Here is a 16,926-nt window from a genome sequence, read left to right as displayed (position 1 = left end):
AAGAAATTCAAGGTAGAAGGGAGAGAGGCTTTGAACGAAGACAAATGGAAAGAGATAAAAGAACCGACAACTCACAAACAGCTGAGAGCCTTTTTGGGTTTAGTTTCTTCTTGCCGCCAATGGGTCATACATGCTAGTGAACACATGCAGCCACTGTATGATTGCATCAACACAACACCTTTCCAATTGACTGATATTGCACGGACCTCATTTCAGTACCTAAAGAAGGCCATAGTATCAGCCCCAGCATTAGGTATACCCAACTATGATATACCTTTTCAACTAATGGCCGCTGAAATCAGAGGGCATGCTACTGGCATTTTGACACAGAAACATGACAAAAAGAATAGACCTCTTGCATACTATTCTGCCAAATTAGACTCTGTAGCACAAGGAACACCATCCTGTGTTAGAGCAGTTTCTGCAATTGCATTACTACTTGACAAAGTTTCTGATATCGTATTGGACAATCCACTAACTGTCTGTACCACACATGATATATACGGTATCCTGAATCAGGTTTCTTCTAAACATGTCTCTATGGCTCGACAACTCAGATTGCAATGTGCTTTACTCATGCCTCCTAATGTTACGTTTACCAAAACTCAGAATTTGAATCTGGCTACACTGTTGCCAATTGCAGATTCTGAAGGGGGGGATGTAGATGAGAACACATTATTACTTTCTTTTGAGCCTTCATACGAGGTTGAACATGATTGCATAGAACTGATGCAGCAAGAAGTTATTGGCTTGCCCAATGTCACTGACACACCATTGTCAAATCCAGACTTTGTGCTTTTTGTGGATGGCAGCAGATATGCCGATGAGAGTGGGAAATTCCACACAGGATATGCTGTGGTGTCACCACATGAGATTATTGTAGCAAAGGCACTTCCACCCCATATGTCTGCACAAGAAGCTGAACTAACAGCTCTGAATGAGGCATTAAAATTTTCCAAGGGAAAAACAGCAAATATCTACACTGACTCAAGATATGCCTTTGGGATAGTGCATGATTTTGGGGTTTTGTGGCACACAAGGGGTTTCATGACAGCAGCAGGAACACCCATAAAACATGCCACACTGATCAGAGAAATCCTCGAGAATGTGGCCCAGACACAGGGGGCAGCCGTTATGAGGGTGCCAGCACACACCAGAAAGGACAACATGGAAGCAAAAGGCAACGAAAAAGCAGACCAGGCGGCGAAACAAGCTGCCTTGGGGACTCCAGAAAAGGTAAACATAGTGCACCAAGATGCATCAGGATTGTTTACAGACTTACAAAAGTTCCAAGAAGATTCCACCCAGACGGACAAGGAAACTTGGGAGAAGATGGGTGCCGAAAAAACGAACGGAATATGGAAGAAAGATCAGAAGTACTGCCTGCCTAGGGTTTTGTACCCAAGGATGGCAGAAGCAGTTCATCTTCCAACTCACATGTCCGCCAATGGAATGACACGCCTAGTCACGAATGATTGGATTGCTCCCGGGTTTGGGAAGGTGGCGCAGCTACACTGTACCACCTGTCCCATATGCCTAGCACACAATCCTGGACAAGTGGTAAAGACTCCACGGAAACACAGTCCTAGGCCGTTATATCCTTTTCAGAGACTACAAATCGACTACATTCAACTCCCCAGAAGTGGACCATATGAGTATGTTCTGGTGTGTGTTGACATGTTCTCCGGATGGCCAGAAGCCTACCCAGTGAAAACGGCCACAGCTCGAGCCACTGCAAATAAACTAGTGATGGAGCTAGTACCAAGATTCGGTGTACCTGAAACAATCGAATCAGACAGAGGTACACACTTTACTGCTGAGGTAATGCAAAATGTAATGCAAATGATAGGTGTAGAACAGGCGTTCCATACACCCTACCACCCACAGAGTTCAGGGAAGGTAGAAAGAATGAATGGGACACTAAAATTAAAAATACAGAAAACCATGGAACAGACCCGTAGACCATGGCCAGAGTGTCTCCCATTAGCATTATTCTCAGTAAGATACACACCTACGGGGAAAACTAAACTGTCACCCTTCGAGATATTGTTTGGAAGACCACGAAACACAGGGTTGTACTACCCACAGGTCTTAACACTTAATGTGGATAATTTGACGAATTATGTGATCCAGTTGCAAAAGCATTTAACTCAAATGCATTCTCTAGTCTTCTCTTCCATTCCAGATCCAGACAGTGTGGAAGGAACTCACTGCTTGCAACCCGGTGATTACGTATATGTCAAAAAACACTCCAGAAAAACGCTTGAACCCCGATACCAAGGACCTTACCAAGTACTCCTAACAACGCCTACTTCTGTTAAGTTGGAAGGACGACCAACCTGGATCCACGCATCACATTGCAAACTAGCCACAGGAGTTAGCAATACATAAGAGTGCATAATGCTTTGGTTTGGTTTTTCTGCATTGTCTATATTAATGATAGTAGCTGCGTGGGACAGTTTAAATTCTCCAATGTCCTTGAATAATAAGTTTATACAACATCATGAAAAATTACTGAAAGACTGGTCAAATGACACTCAGTCTCCAGCAGATTGCTGGATCTGCACGTATTCACCAGTATCAGCCACAAGTATTCCGTTTCTGGTTATTCCTGTTCCACCTGAAGAGTTATTTGCCTGGACTAATTGTTCTGATACACTTGCTAATAATGCCACAAATAATGTGAAGTTATGGAATATGACTGTTGGTATACCCATTGTGGGATGGGTAGGATACCCTTGGTGGCAGGGTAACCTTTCAGGAAGTAGTACACACCTTCAATATTTGACATATAAAGGAGGGGTTTGGGTACCCAGGAATAGAACTCGGTTAACCTACCTGGGGCAAGTTCCAACATATGGTCTACAAGTTAGTTTTAATGTAACTTCTCACTCTACTGATGCCTTCAAACCAATGCTGCTAGAGAGAAGGTTACATAATATGTCATGGGAATATTCCAATTTATTTCCCCAGGGCACTAACGAAACTTGTATTGAAGTTCCCGGTAATATGCCTTGTAACGAGTCCTCTAGATATGAGAAGGGAACCTCTCCTTGTGGAAATCCTGATGCAGGTTATTGTAGTCCCTTAGGACAATCTCCACCTTGGTGCATGCTCCAGAATGCATCTGCATTCATCGATTTAGTGCATAGACTGGTATTACAACATTCAGCCCTATGGGACTTACCTAGTGACATGTTCTGGGTATGTGGAGACAATGCATATAAATGGCTGCCAGTAGGGGTAAGAGGTGCTTGTACTCTGGGTCGTTTGACTCCAGCTACTTTTGTTATTCCGAACGACCAGTTGAATACTCAGAGCATACCTAAACACACGTTATACAAAAGAGCCGCTGACAATACACCTCGCCTCTCTGGGAGACCACATATAGTGCAGATGAGTGTGGCCAATAAAATTGTCAGCTCTATTTTTATTTATCCTATGATTACTCAAATGTGGGATAAATTGGTTAGGGCTACAGATTATTTGGATGATCAAATCTGGGATATACTGGATATACTGAACACCACTGTTGCTGTCCAAAATCAGCTTATTATAGTCACTAATCAACATACTATAGTACTAGATTATTTAACGGCAGCGCAAGGTGGTATGTGTCAGGTCATCGGACCCGCTTGCTGTCATTATATAGATCCCAACAGTACTATAAAGTTAAAATTAAAAATAGAGGATGTTCAAAGACTTAGAGATCAGTATGATAAAGACAATGATCGTACTAAAGATAGTTGGTGGTCAGACACTTTCTCCTTTCTTAATCCAGCTAATTGGTTTAAGGGTATTGGAGGCTGGATAGCTGGGATTATACTAAGTTTATTACGTATTGCCGTTTGTCTCCTTATAATATATGTGCTATTGAAACTTGTTTTTTGGTGTATCTCTGTATGCAAGAAAAGATGTAGAAATAGATAAGGAAGTTTGACTGTAAACAACAAGAATTTAACTATTATTCCTTTGAGTCCTAGGTTGACATCTCATTTCTGGCATGAAGGAGCGTACTCTTGCAATGATGGACGTGGCTTCAGTATCTGGGGGATGGAGAAGGTAGAAGACCTGTCTCCCTTGGGCAACCCGTCGGCCTGGGATAGTACCTGGTGAACGAGCCACTATACGCTGTTGTTGCAGGATCCAGTGTTCCAGATTGTGGAAAATGAAGATGTCAAAGGGGGAATGATAAGAACTGAATGAGTTAAATAAAATCTGCTGGACATTATTTTTTCTTCAGGGATATGACTCAGCCATTTTCCCTTGTGAACCAAGGTCAAATATTTCCTGCTTACATGGCAAAGCTGTTGTAGAAGTAACTATTTTTCTTTTCTTTATTGCGCATGTCTGTAAATATCTAACTTCTTTATTATAAAAGGGGAAAGCTTGACTGAGGGGGCAGAGGCGCTCAGCAGGCATCCCGAGTTGTATCATACAGCTTGTGTCTGTGTAATTCTTCTCGACGGGGCAATCAATTAGAGACATATGATGTCCTACACCCAAGAACATCGGTCCTTTGGATGAAAGAAGTATCTGAGGGATCCCGACATCTGTTACATACTGTGAGGCTGGGTGTGCAGATCCTGTGTAACCAGGTCACTCACTATATGTGGTATATGTGTAAAGGCTCTATTCCTGTGCTGTATACTTAACCTGTACCACAGGCCTGTATACATGATATCACTTCTCACTCTGCTATATACGGATCATGCTGGGTATAGACATCCTGTGTCTCCAGGTTATTTTCCTGGCTGTACATGTAACCTGGACATGACTTCCAGCTTAGTGCTTGATTTCTGTAGCTATTGCTGCCTTTAGTCCTCCCCCTCGTGTATTGCATGATCAGAGTATACCCACCAAGAGCTTATTTTATATTACCTAAGATGGTGGATAGCACAGGCCTGAATGGATTATGTTTTATCATGTGTAAAATAAATAATCGTGGAGTAACTCGGCACATTTAAGTGAGCACTAATAACTCTGCACATGGCGGGCAGTGAGTGGGCACTCCTAGTGTGAGGCTGCACATTGCTCTGGAGGACACATCATGGGCCCAGTTTTCAGCCCTGTCTCTTGTCGTATGTAGTAGAGTGACTGGCTGGGATACAGAACTTGCAGTTTTCTGCTCACACACCTATGGCTGCAGGCAGCTTATATTAGACCTACATGTTTCTTACCATTTATGTGCAGCTGGTGATTAGAGTCTGTCTGTAACTGCTGTAGAGGAGCAGGCGGCTTCTCATTTATGGTTACAGCATATAACACAGCATTGCCCATCTCTGTCTATGTCTGGACCTTACCATGGAGTATTTTCCATTATTAACCTGTTGTATACCTTGGTTGTAAACCTGCATGGTTTTCACCCTCACTTATCCCACATTTTGTGCGTTTGGAGGGGTCCTTGAAGTTGGTTAAATATGGTCTGGGGGATCCATTGGGATATGGTTTCCTCCTTTTGGAATTTAATATGGATCTGGTGAAAGGTGGAGGGGAGTTTCGGCAAGGGTTTGTCGGATCCCCAGGAAATTCAAGTGAACATTGGAACCCTTTTGGTTATGGTGCTCCCGAGCTAGTGGGGTAACGGCTGGGAGTAAGTGTTGGTACATTTTATGTTCACTTTATGTTTGGTAATCACCAGATTTTTGGGAGCTTCAAGGACTCCTACCAGCGTGTTAATATTATTTATGTTTGATGTTTTATGGTATGTTTGTTTTAATAAAGGTGTGAATAATAATTATATTAAAAAAAAGGGATCAGTGTATACCCACCAAGTGCTTATTTTATATTACTTAAGATGGCGGATAGCACAGGCCTGAGTGGATTACCTGGAGCCTGGTGGTTGGGGGGGTCCTTGAAGTTGATTAGAAATTGGTCTGGGGGATCCATTGGGATATGGATTCCTCTTTTTGGAAGTTAATATGGTTCTGGACCTGGTGAAAGGTGGAGGGGAGTTTCGGCAAGAGTTTGTCGGATCCCCAGGAAATTCAAGTGAACATTGGAACCCTTGTGGCTATGGTGCTCCCGATCTAGTGGGGTAACGGCTGGGAGTAATTGTTGGTACATTTTATGTTTGGTAATCACCAGATTTGGGAACTTCAAGGACTCCCCAGCGTGTTAATGTTATTTATGCTTTGATGTTTATTTTATGTTTATCTTAATAAGAACATGAATTTAAAAAAAAAAACAGTTATTTGTTTTCCTTTTAGTGGGTCCTTGGAAGTTATTTATAAATTGGTCAGTAGGGGTAACCATATTAAGTATGGACCTCTGGGGTGGGGTTCTTGGAGTTGACGCTGAATCAGCGAAAAGGAATTGGAAGTTTAAATTCTGGATCTGGCTTTTGGTTGCGGCTCTGGACGGGTAACTCTGGATGGGGTGTTACCCGGGAGCTTTTGGTGGTTGGACTTCCCGGAACGGGATGTTTGGTGCCCTCGAGCTGGTGGTTTACGGCTGAGGGTAACGTGGATTTTTAAGTTCTTGTGTTTTTGCCAAATATTTAGTCAGAATTTTTGGGGCTCCAAGAACCCTCCCCTCATGTCGTATAATATTGTGTATTTAATACTTATTGTAAATGTTTGTTATTTGTTAATAAACTGGCCGCTGACCTCCCCTGGGTATGGAAGGGTAACCATTTCAGGTATGGCACCCTGGTTTTGAGGGGTAATCATCTCAGGTATGGACCCCTGGTGTGGAGGGTAACCATTTCGTGTATGGCCCCCTGGTGTGGAGGGGGTAACCATCTCGGGTATGGCCCCCTGGTATGGATTGGTGACCATCACGGTATGGTCCCCTGGTCTACAGAAGCATTTATATTTTGTAGGACCCTGTTAGGGTAAATTCCCTGGGGTCATGGCAATCATATTTTGCATGCCTACAGAAGAAATTGGCTCCTCTGAGCCAGGAACAGCGGCTGGAGGGGAGAAGAGAACAAGGTTTTTGTCTGGACAATGCAGTTATCTAGTGCATGAAACTGAAGAGCAATGTACCTAATCTGTGTGCCCTTGAGTCAGTGGGAGTGACTAAGGGTAAAGTAATCAAGTGCATTAACGTGAAGGGCAATATGCCTATTCCCGATGCCCTTGAGCTGGTGGGAGCGGCTAAGGGTATAATCAAGTGCATTAACACAAAGGGCAGTATACCTACTCCCGGTGCCCTTGAGCCAGTGGGAGCAGCTATGGGTAAAGTAATCAAGAGCATTAACACGAAGGGCAATTTGCCTATTCCCAATGCCTTTGACCCTGTTGGAGAGGTCAACAGTAAATGTTATCAAGCGCATGAAAAACAATTAATAATGGCGTGGCAGTTTTATTAATAATGCCTTTGTAGACTTTTTCTGCTTTAGGTTTATTTAAATGACTACTTCCAGATATTCTGAACGTTATTTTATGGTCGGTTATAATGTTGTTATATTGTGTACAGTTTTTAATTACTCCCTATTTATAATATCTTTCTAATGATATGTTCATCACTCCTCGGGTAGTAATAGTAAGTGGGTTTAAGAAATTTTACTGCACAGCTACTGTAAATAATGGTGGTTTCTAGAACTAAAATCTGTGAATTGGTGAATTATTAGAGCTGGCTATAATACATGCGGTATAATAGTTTTTTGAGGCATGACAGATGTCATTATACAGGTATTCAGATTGTGGCTACGACCTTAATTATGGTTTACTTTCCACATTCCCCATTATGGGATCCTCATTGCAGGATGTTTAGCAACTGTTATTTTGCTGTAGTTACCGTATTATCGATCATAACTTGGTAGCATGGCATTGATAAAATTAATCTGTCGGAGCTCTGGAATTTTAATTTTATTACTTGTGTGCACAGACTTTCCGTAGCATGTAGAAATGGTTGATGGCTTTGTTAGGCATGGTTGATGGGGGTCGAGTCCATTTAAGGTGTCAAATGGCCTCTCTGGTGGCGGTTTAGGAGTCAGGTGGAAGTTGCAGGCAAGTTAAGGTGGACTCATTTTAACTAAGAGGATGTAAAACCTCATGGTGGTGAACAGGCTCGGCTTTGGTGGCCAGCCTCAAGGACGTTGTAATGGTAACGTCAATCAGGGGCGGGCACAGTGGTTAAGCACAGGAGTGAGGATAATGGGGTCATTGGTGCCCTGAAAGTTTACTGGCTCTGCTTGAATGGCAAGCCAGTGCGTGCCGCCCCTTTATGGCTGTCTGGCCTGGTTCTGTATGTCAGACAGCTGGGGATATCACAGTACTTGTGAATCCCAATGTACTAGCACTTCACCTGACTCCTACTGTGATTGTTTTAATCCTGTGATTTAAATAAAGCTGTGGCCATTTTGACAACCAAAATAATGTGTTGTGTAATTATTCTAGTGAATAAGGTTTACTGTAGTTATGGTGGTTTTAAGATGGAGTGGGGGTCCGTCCCATATCCATAAGTCAAGAAACCACTGGAGCCATAGGCGGAGGAGGACATGACTTGGGGATGGGTGGACCTTTACTCCTGCAGCTTTTTTGGTATAGTGGTATAGATTTTAAGCACGAGGGATGTTGCTTTAAGAGTAAGAAGCCCAGTATGTCTGTGCCTGGTGGGTTACTGTGAGGAGGGTGGGGCTTATATAGAGCAGGAAATCTGTGTCTCTCCCTCTTTCTTGCACAGGATGAACAGGAGGAAGCATTTCCCACCCACCCGCCCTGTCTATAATCATTGTCCTAAAACGTTTTAATTATTGCTTGTATGATGAATGCTTTATTGTATTTTTTAACTTACCATTGAATATTTTGTTCCAGGTTCAATTTTATCATGGCTATAAAGAGTTAACAGCATTAACCTTCTAAGCCCAAGGGAAGGGCCATCCTTCAGCCATGGTTCCCTAGAGGTTTCCTCCACAGGGGGTTTTTCCTCTCCTGAGTGCTGTAGGATGACTCTTTGTGAGTCGGAGGTTTGCCAAGTTAGTCCCCTTAGGCTGTGTGCACACGCTGCGGATTTTGCTGCGGTTCCGCAGCGGTTTTGGCCGCTGCGGACCCGCAGCAGTTTCTGCTGCGGTGTACAGTACCATGATTCCCTATGGGAATCAAAAACCGCAGTGCAGACGGTGCGGAATTTTCCTCGCGGATTATCTGCGGTTTTCAATCCGCAGAAAGAATTGACATGTCAATTCTTTCTGCGGATTCTCCTGCGGTTTGCCATCTCCTCCATTGAGGAGATGAAAAACCGCAGGGCAAAACCGCAGAGCAATCCGCAGGTAAAACCGCAGGTATTTTGACCTGCGGTTTCACCTGCGGATTTTACAAAATCCGCGCGGATGAATCCGCACATAATCCGCAGCGTGTGCACACAGCCTTAATGCTTTTGCAGGGACTTCTAGTTTATAAGTTTACTAAAGTGATTTATTAAAAAAAAAAAAAAAAAAGAAAGAAAAAAAAAATGGTGTCAAATGTGAATTTATAACCCGTCACAGCTTTACGGTTTAGGAGTCAGGTGGAAGTTGCAGGCAAGTTAAGGTGGACTCATTTTAACTAATAGAGGATGTAAAACCTCATGGTGGTGAACAGGCTCGGCTTTGGTGGCCAGCCTCAAGGACGTTGTAATGGTAACGTCAATCAGGGGCGGACACAGTGGTTAAGCACAGGAGTGAGGATAATGGGGTCATTGGTGCCCTGAAAGTTTACTGGCTCTGCTTGAATGGCAAGCCAGTGCATGCCGCCCCTTTATGGCTGTCTGTCCTGGTTCTGTATGTCAGACAGCTGGGGATATCACAGTACTTGTGAATCCCAATGTACTAGCACTTCACCTGACTCCTACTGTGATTGTTTTAATCCTGTGATTTAAATAAAGCTGTGGCCATTTTGACAACCAAAATAATGTGTTGTGTAATTATTCTAGTGAATAAGGTTTACTGTAGTTATGGTGGTTTTAAGATGGAGTGGGGGTCCGTCCCATATCCATAAGTCATGATACTGTACAACGCACCTAAATCTGCTGCGGACCCGCAGAGCCTGAAACGCTGCCGATCCGCAGCAGAATCCGCACCGTGTGCACATGGCCTTATAGGGTTAAGCTGGTTTCACACTTGCATATTTTGGATGCACACGGATCCGTTTTCGTCTCCATTGACTTTCAGTGGTAACGGATGGGACTTGCGTGTGCATCCAATTGTCACCGGTTTCCCACAGATCGCTGTGTCTGCATATTTTATCAGATGCACAAAAACGCAACTTGATGCAGTTTTGTGTCATCTGAAAAACACGAGGCACAGGGAGACGCACGGGTCCGCGGCTACACGTCTGGAATTAACATGGAGCACGGATCCAGGACAACATGGGTCCGTGTGCAGGGATCCGTGTTGTGGCACTGATGCTCGGAAGCGAGGGATGTGCTGTATGGGACCAGTCTGCAGACATAATATAGACTATGTCCGCATGCTGCTCTGTCATACAGGGATCTTTCCCGCCTCACTAGAAGGGCTTGTGCCCTGTGTTACAGTGTGGTAATGATAATAAAGTGTATCGGGAGCATGTATATGACATGGGGGCACCTGGTTAGGGGCTGCACGAGTGGGGCTGCGTTCACACTAGCGTTTTGGTACTGTGCGTTGTGAAGCGTAGCAATCCTGATCCAGATCAATCTCTATACTTAACATAGGGAGGCACGGACCTGCGTTTGCATCAGGATTTTCCATGTGCTCCCAAAACGCAGCTTGTTGCGGATTTTGGGTGTTAAAAAAAATCTGCAGACATCCTGATATGTGTGTCAGCAAAACCATATGATTGTCAATGTAGACGCACCTGAATCAGGATGCCTGCGTCCAATCTGCATGTGGATTTCATACTGCGCAGGCTCCGAGCCCCATTTTCTTTTTTTCTTTCACCAGTCTCTCTCTCTTTCTCTCTCCTCTCTCTTCCCTCCTCTCTCCTCTCCCCCTATCCTCTGCCCCAGAAGTCAGAATTTCACATTTCCAACCAAATCCTGATCAGGGTGCAGTTCCATGCGTTTGCATCCATTTGCAGAAAAAACACGGATGCGAATAAATCGCATCCAAGAGGGAATGACTACAGCAATGAAGGTGCGGACTACTAGTCTGGGGGAATAGATGTCCCGCTGGGCTACTGCTGGTTCATTATCAGATCACCAGTGCCGATATGAAACTATTCTTACTGCACATGACTTTATTACAATACAGTAATAGGGGAGTCAGGAGGAATTGTTCCACTTGGGGAACAGAAAGGATCTTTTCAGTGTAATATGTAAACAAAACTGGCCCTAGTCCAAATCATTTTGCAGGCTTCAAATAAGTACACATGCGAGGTTGTCCATGACTTTAATACTGGCTAAGGCCGGTTTCACATTTGCGCTTTATGGCGCTGCGACGGCCTGCGCACGGCCGCCGCTAAGCCCCGCCCCATTCGGTCATCGCCGCCTACTAGCGCACATGGACGCTTGCGATCTGTGCACCCTATCTTTAGCATAGGGTGCGCAGATCGTGCGCTGGCCGTGCGCTAGTAAGATTTTGGCGTGCGCTGCGCACTTTTGAAGATGCGCTGAGTGCGCCAAAATGCAACATGCTGCGTTCGGCGCACACAGGCGCACCTTCAAAAGTGCACAGCGCACGGCAAAATCCTACTAGCGCACAGCCAGCGCACGATCTGCGCACCCTATGCTAAAGATAGGGTTCGCAGATCGCAAGCGTCCATGTGCGCTAGTAGGCGGCGATGACCGGATGGGGCGGGCAGGGGGTGGCCGTGCGCAGGCCGTCGCAGCGCCATAAAGCGCAAATGTGAAACCGGCCTAACCTTAGAATAGGTCAGCAATGTCTGACCAGTGAGGGTGCGACACCGAGCACCCCTGCCAGTCAGCTACTCTTAGTGTCTGATTTTACCATTCAGTATGCTTTGCTTACATATTTTGGAGTGTGTGTTGGCACAGTGCTTCCAACATACCTTTTACGGATTATACTCTTATACAGCGCCAACACAGATTGCAGCACTTACTAATCCAGACAGGACATGTACAAAAAACGCCACAGATTAGAAAGGAATATATGGTAAGACTGTCTGCAACCAAGGAGCCGGGGCCTGATCACAAGAGCTGGCAATCTGAGGAGACAGCAATGCTGAATAACAGTCTACACTGCCTCACTAGATCCTTATATAGGTGGAGAATGAGGCCCTCACTTTACAGGCAAAGACCTGGAACGAGGACTGGGGAAAACGGATTAATATTAAAAAAAGAGCCGTTAAAAGAGCCAAAAGAGCCAGCTCTTTATGGTGAGCGGAGCCGAATGAGCCGGATCGCCAAAAAGAGCCGAACTTCCCATCACTAGTGTCAGGGTCCAGTCAGCGCTGGAAAGTAAAGAGGCACGGGACCTGCGGACACTGAAAATGAGCAAGCTGGCACAGGACCTATGGTCATGTGACTGCAAGGGGGCGGGGCTTAGCGTCCTGCTTTCAGATATGACAGGACACCATACAACAACTCAGGCAAAACGGAGGTCACAACAGTACGGGCAAACAAGGTACAGGAGGGACAAACAGACGGATAGTCAGACAAAGCCAAAGGTCATACACAAGAGGGCGACGTGGTACCAAGGGGACGAGCAGAGAGAAGTCGGGTCACAAGTAGAGAGTCATACACGAGAGGTAGCGCAGTACAAGAGGGTCAGGCAGAACTCGTAACAGGGACAGAACCAGATCACAACCAAGCAGGCAACAGGTTATCAGGCACAAGGCACACGTATACAAGAGGTCACTTAACTCAGCCGAGGGCAGGAGTATAACTGACACCGGACCCAGGTTCAGTGAGCACTAAATAGCCTCCTTCTGCCAGAGAGAGGCAGCACTATTAACCCATAGTCTAACCAGGACGGGTCAAAGCGAAATCCCGTCCTGGATCATGATAGTACCCTCCTCTCAATGGGGGGCCACCGGACCCCCAGGTCTCTCAGGGTACTTGGCGTGAAAGGCTCAGATCAACCGATCCGCATGAACTGATCGAGCAGGAACCCACGAGCGTTCCTCAGGACCGTAGCCCTTCCAATGTATCAGATACTGAAGGGCACGACGGACCAACCTGGAGTCGACAATTCGTTCCACCTCGTACTCAGCCTGCCCGTCTACCAAAACCGGTGGCGGGGAAGATGATGATCCCTCCCCACCGGACCTCACAGGTTTCAAAAGGGCCTTATGGAAAACATTAGGGATCCGTAGAGATGGCGGGAGACTCAACCGAAAAGCCACCGGGTTAACTACTTCAGTAATTTCATAGGGACCTATAAACTTGGGTCCAAGCTTCGCAGAGGGGACCTTGAGCCTTATATTTTTGGTGGATAACCATACCTTATCCCCGACCTGAAACACTAGACCCACGGATCGTTTTTTGTCCGCAAAAAATTTAAATTTGTCCTGGGCCTTCGTAATGTTATTCTGGACCTCCCGCCATACCTCCCCCAACCGCTGGATCGTCTCATCCACCCCAGGACACCCAGAATTCAAATGGGAAAATTCCCCAAAATGAGGATGAAACCCATAATTGCAAAAAAATGGAGATGTACCCGTAGACTGGTTAATACGGTTGTTAAATGCAAACTCAGCCAATGGTAACACAGAACACCAATCATCCTGTCGGGCTGAGGTCAAACAACGCAGAATTTGCTCCAGACACTGATTGGTCCGCTCAGTCTGCCCATTAGTCTCTGGATGGTAGGCGGATGAAAAGGACAGACCAATACCCAACCTCCTACAAAAAGCTCTCCAAAATCTGGACACAAATTGCACTCCCCTATCAGACACCACATTCAAGGGTACCCCATGCAACCGTACCACATGCTCCACAAACAATCTGGACAATGTTTCTGCATTAGGTAGAGCTGCCAAAGGTACAAAATGTGCCTGCTTACTAAACCTGTCCACTACAACCAAGACCACGGTATTACCCTTGGATGGGGGAAGGTTGGTGATGAAATCCATGGACAGATGAGTCCATGGTCTCTCAGGAATTGGCAGTGGTACCAATTCCCCGGCCGGCCGGTTATGGGGAGTTTTCGCACGGGCACAAACCTCACACGCAGACACATACTCCCCAACATCAGAGGCTAAAGAAGACCACCAGAATATTCTAGCAATGGCCTTCCGGGTGGCTGAGATCCCTGGATGTCCACCCAGAAGTGAGTCATGGAACTCCTGGAGGACCTTGAGACGAAACTGAGCTGGCACAAAAAGTTTATCCCCCGGCTTAGCTGGAGGTGCAAGAGACTGGGCTTCTCGAATCTCCCGCTCAAACACATTAGAAACATCTGCCACCACCACCTCAGGCTGAAGAATGGAGGATGGAGGTTCCGGGGGGGACACCGGATCTAGACTGCGTGACAACGCATTCGCTCTGATATTCTTGGATCCTGGCCGAAAAGTGATCGAGAAGTTGAATCGGGAAAAAAAAAGTGACCATCTAGCCTGTCTGGGAGTCAACCTTTTAGCTGACTCAATGTAAGCTAGGTTTTTGTGGTCCGTGATTACCGTTATAGGATGGACAGCCCCCTCCAAAAAATGCCTCCATTCTTCAAAGGCCAATTTTACGGCCAGAAGTTCCCGATTCCCCACATCATAGTTTCTCTCCGCAGGGGAGAACTTCTTTGAGAAAAAGGCGCAAGGTCTTAAATTGGTCAAAGTGGTGGGTCCCTGGGACAATACCGCCCCCACCCCCACCTCTGAGGCGTCTACCTCAACAATAAATGGTTCAGACGGGTCCGGTTGAATAAGAACCGGGATAGACATGAAACATTTTTTCAAAAACAAATGCCGCTACCGCTGCGGTTGACCAATTCTTGACATCGGCCCCCTTTTGAGTCATGTCTGTGAGGGGTTTAACCACCTGTGAGAACCCCCTTATAAATTTACGATAATAATTAGCGAACCCTAGGAAACGCTGCAGAGCTTTCAAATCACAAGGCTGAACCCACTCGACAATGGCCTGCACCTTATTAGTATCCATGCGATACCCTTCAGCAGACACAATGAACCCCAGAAAGGACAGTTCCTGAACAAAAAATAAACATTTTTCAAGTTTAGCAAAAAGACAGTTTTCCCTGAGCCTTTGGAGAACTGCCCGAACATGACCAATGTGAGCCTGTTTATCAGGAGAGTAGATTAAAATATCATCCAAATACACCACCATAAAACGTCCAATCAAATCAGAGAACACATGATTTATGAAATTTTGGAAGACCGCTGGAGCATTGGTCAGGCCGAAAGGCATGACCAAATTTTCAAACAACCCTTCAGTAGTGAGAAAAGCGGTTTTCCACTCATCTCCGTCCCGGACTCGGATAAGGTTATACGCTCCCCGTAGATCTAATTTCGAAAACCACTTAGCTCCGGACAACTGATTGTATAAATCAGGAATAAGTGGAAGGGGATACGTATTCCTCACAGTTATTTTATTTAACTCACGGAAATCGAGGCATGGGCGTAAACCACAGTCTTTTTTCTTTACAAAAAAGAACCCCGCTGCCACAGGAGAAACAGAAGGACGAATATGTTCCTTACGGAGACTCTCGGAAATATATTCCTTCATCGCAGCCCGTTCCAGACCTGAGAGGTTATACAAGCGGGCTTTGGGCAATTTAGCACCTGGAACCAGGTCAATGGCACAATCAAATGGGCGGTGTGGTGGTAAAACCTCAGCCTCTTTTTCGGAGAAAACGTCTGTATAATCTATCAGGCACTCCGGAATACCTTCTAGACCCACCGAAGACACAGAAACAAGACATTTCTCAGAGCAATAGGGACCCCATTTAACAATGTCCCGAGATTCCCAATTAATCACAGGATTATGCACTTGTAACCAGGGGAACCCCAACACCAGTCCCGCAGGCAGGTTATTCATTGCAAAACATGAAATACGTTCCTGGTGCAAGGAACTCACTTTAAGGAGAAACTCTTCAGTACGAAACATAATGTCATTCTTAACCAGTGGTGTTTTGTCAATAGCAACAATGTGAATCGGAGTCTCCAACCTAACTGTCCCTAACTTACACCTGGACACCAAGTCAGAGTCAATAAAGTTCAATGATGAACCGCAATCCACGAAGGCAGAAGTGGATGTGGAGACACTCCCACAACAAAGTTCCACTTGAAACAACATTTTAGAGAAGGCAGAAAAGGGTACCTGAGAGCCTGGGTGACCTCCACGATAATCACCCGGGCTCAGTCGCTTGTTGGTTAGTGGCCGGGAAGGGCAATCCTTTTTCCAATGTCCAGACTCGCCACTGTGAAAACAGCATTTTCTCACGCGCCGTTGTCTCCTTTCTTCCTCCTTAAGGTCGTTGGTTCCCATCTCTGTGATTTTAAATGTAGAACTGGCTCCCCTTCCTTGGGAGAATAATGATATCTCGGTTTGTATCACTCCCTACCGTAACCTGCGATCCATCCGGACGGCCTGTCATAGCCTCCTCCAGGGAATCAGGTGGGGGGTGGAGAGCCAAGGCGTCTTTCAGATGCTCAGACAGACCTCTATGGAACAACCCCCGGAGGGCGTCGTCGTTCCAGCAGACCTCAGCAGCCCAGCGTCTGAACTCTGAGCAAAACCACTCGGCTGAGTGCTTCCCCTGGCAAACATTCATCAACATGTCCTCAGCCATACGCATCCGATCAGGCTCATCATAAATATGCCCCAGGGCATCAAAAAATGCATCCACGGTCATACGCTCAGGGGCCGTGGTAGGAAGGGGACGAGCAGAGAGAAGTCGGGTCACAAGCAGAGAGTCATACACGAGAGGTAGGGCAGTACAAGAGGGTCAGGCAGAACTCGTAACAGGGACAGAACCAGATCACAACCAAGCAGGCAACAGGTTATCAGGCACACGTATACAAGAGGTCACTTAACTCAGCCGAGGGCAGGAGTATAACTGACACCGGACCCAGGTTCAGTGAGCACTAAATAGCCTCCTTCTGCCAGAGA

At 45.8% G+C, this 16,926-nt stretch overlaps 1 protein-coding gene and 1 long non-coding RNA gene across 2 annotated transcripts in view; one reads left to right on the top strand and one right to left on the bottom strand.

Annotated features, from left to right (window-relative positions):
• LOC141096321 (uncharacterized) overlaps positions 1 to 16,926 on the bottom strand; it is a 70,242-nt gene that overhangs the window by 42,215 nt on the left and 11,101 nt on the right. The gene's annotated exons all lie outside the window — the stretch shown is intronic.
• On the top strand, positions 2,074 to 4,456 carry LOC141096247 (uncharacterized). Its single transcript, XM_073582760.1, has one exon. The coding sequence runs from the start codon at positions 2,401 to 2,403 to the stop codon at positions 3,928 to 3,930; it is 1,530 nt and encodes a 509-aa protein (XP_073438861.1). The 5' UTR covers positions 2,074 to 2,400; the 3' UTR covers positions 3,931 to 4,456.

This window comes from Dendrobates tinctorius, unplaced genomic scaffold (genome assembly GCF_039654945.1).
Source record: "Dendrobates tinctorius isolate UK_male_01 unplaced genomic scaffold, ASM3965494v1 ptg000073l, whole genome shotgun sequence".
In the NCBI taxonomy this organism is placed as follows: Eukaryota; Metazoa; Chordata; class Amphibia; order Anura; family Dendrobatidae; genus Dendrobates; species Dendrobates tinctorius.
Note: the sequence above shows the minus strand (reverse complement) of the source record. Positions and strands in the feature narration are given on the sequence as shown.

Excerpts from the sequence above, each read along its gene's own strand:
- LOC141096247 (XM_073582760.1), top strand. The coding sequence starts at position 2,401 with ATGCTTTGGTTTGGTTTTTCTGCATTGTCTATATTAATGATAGTAGCT.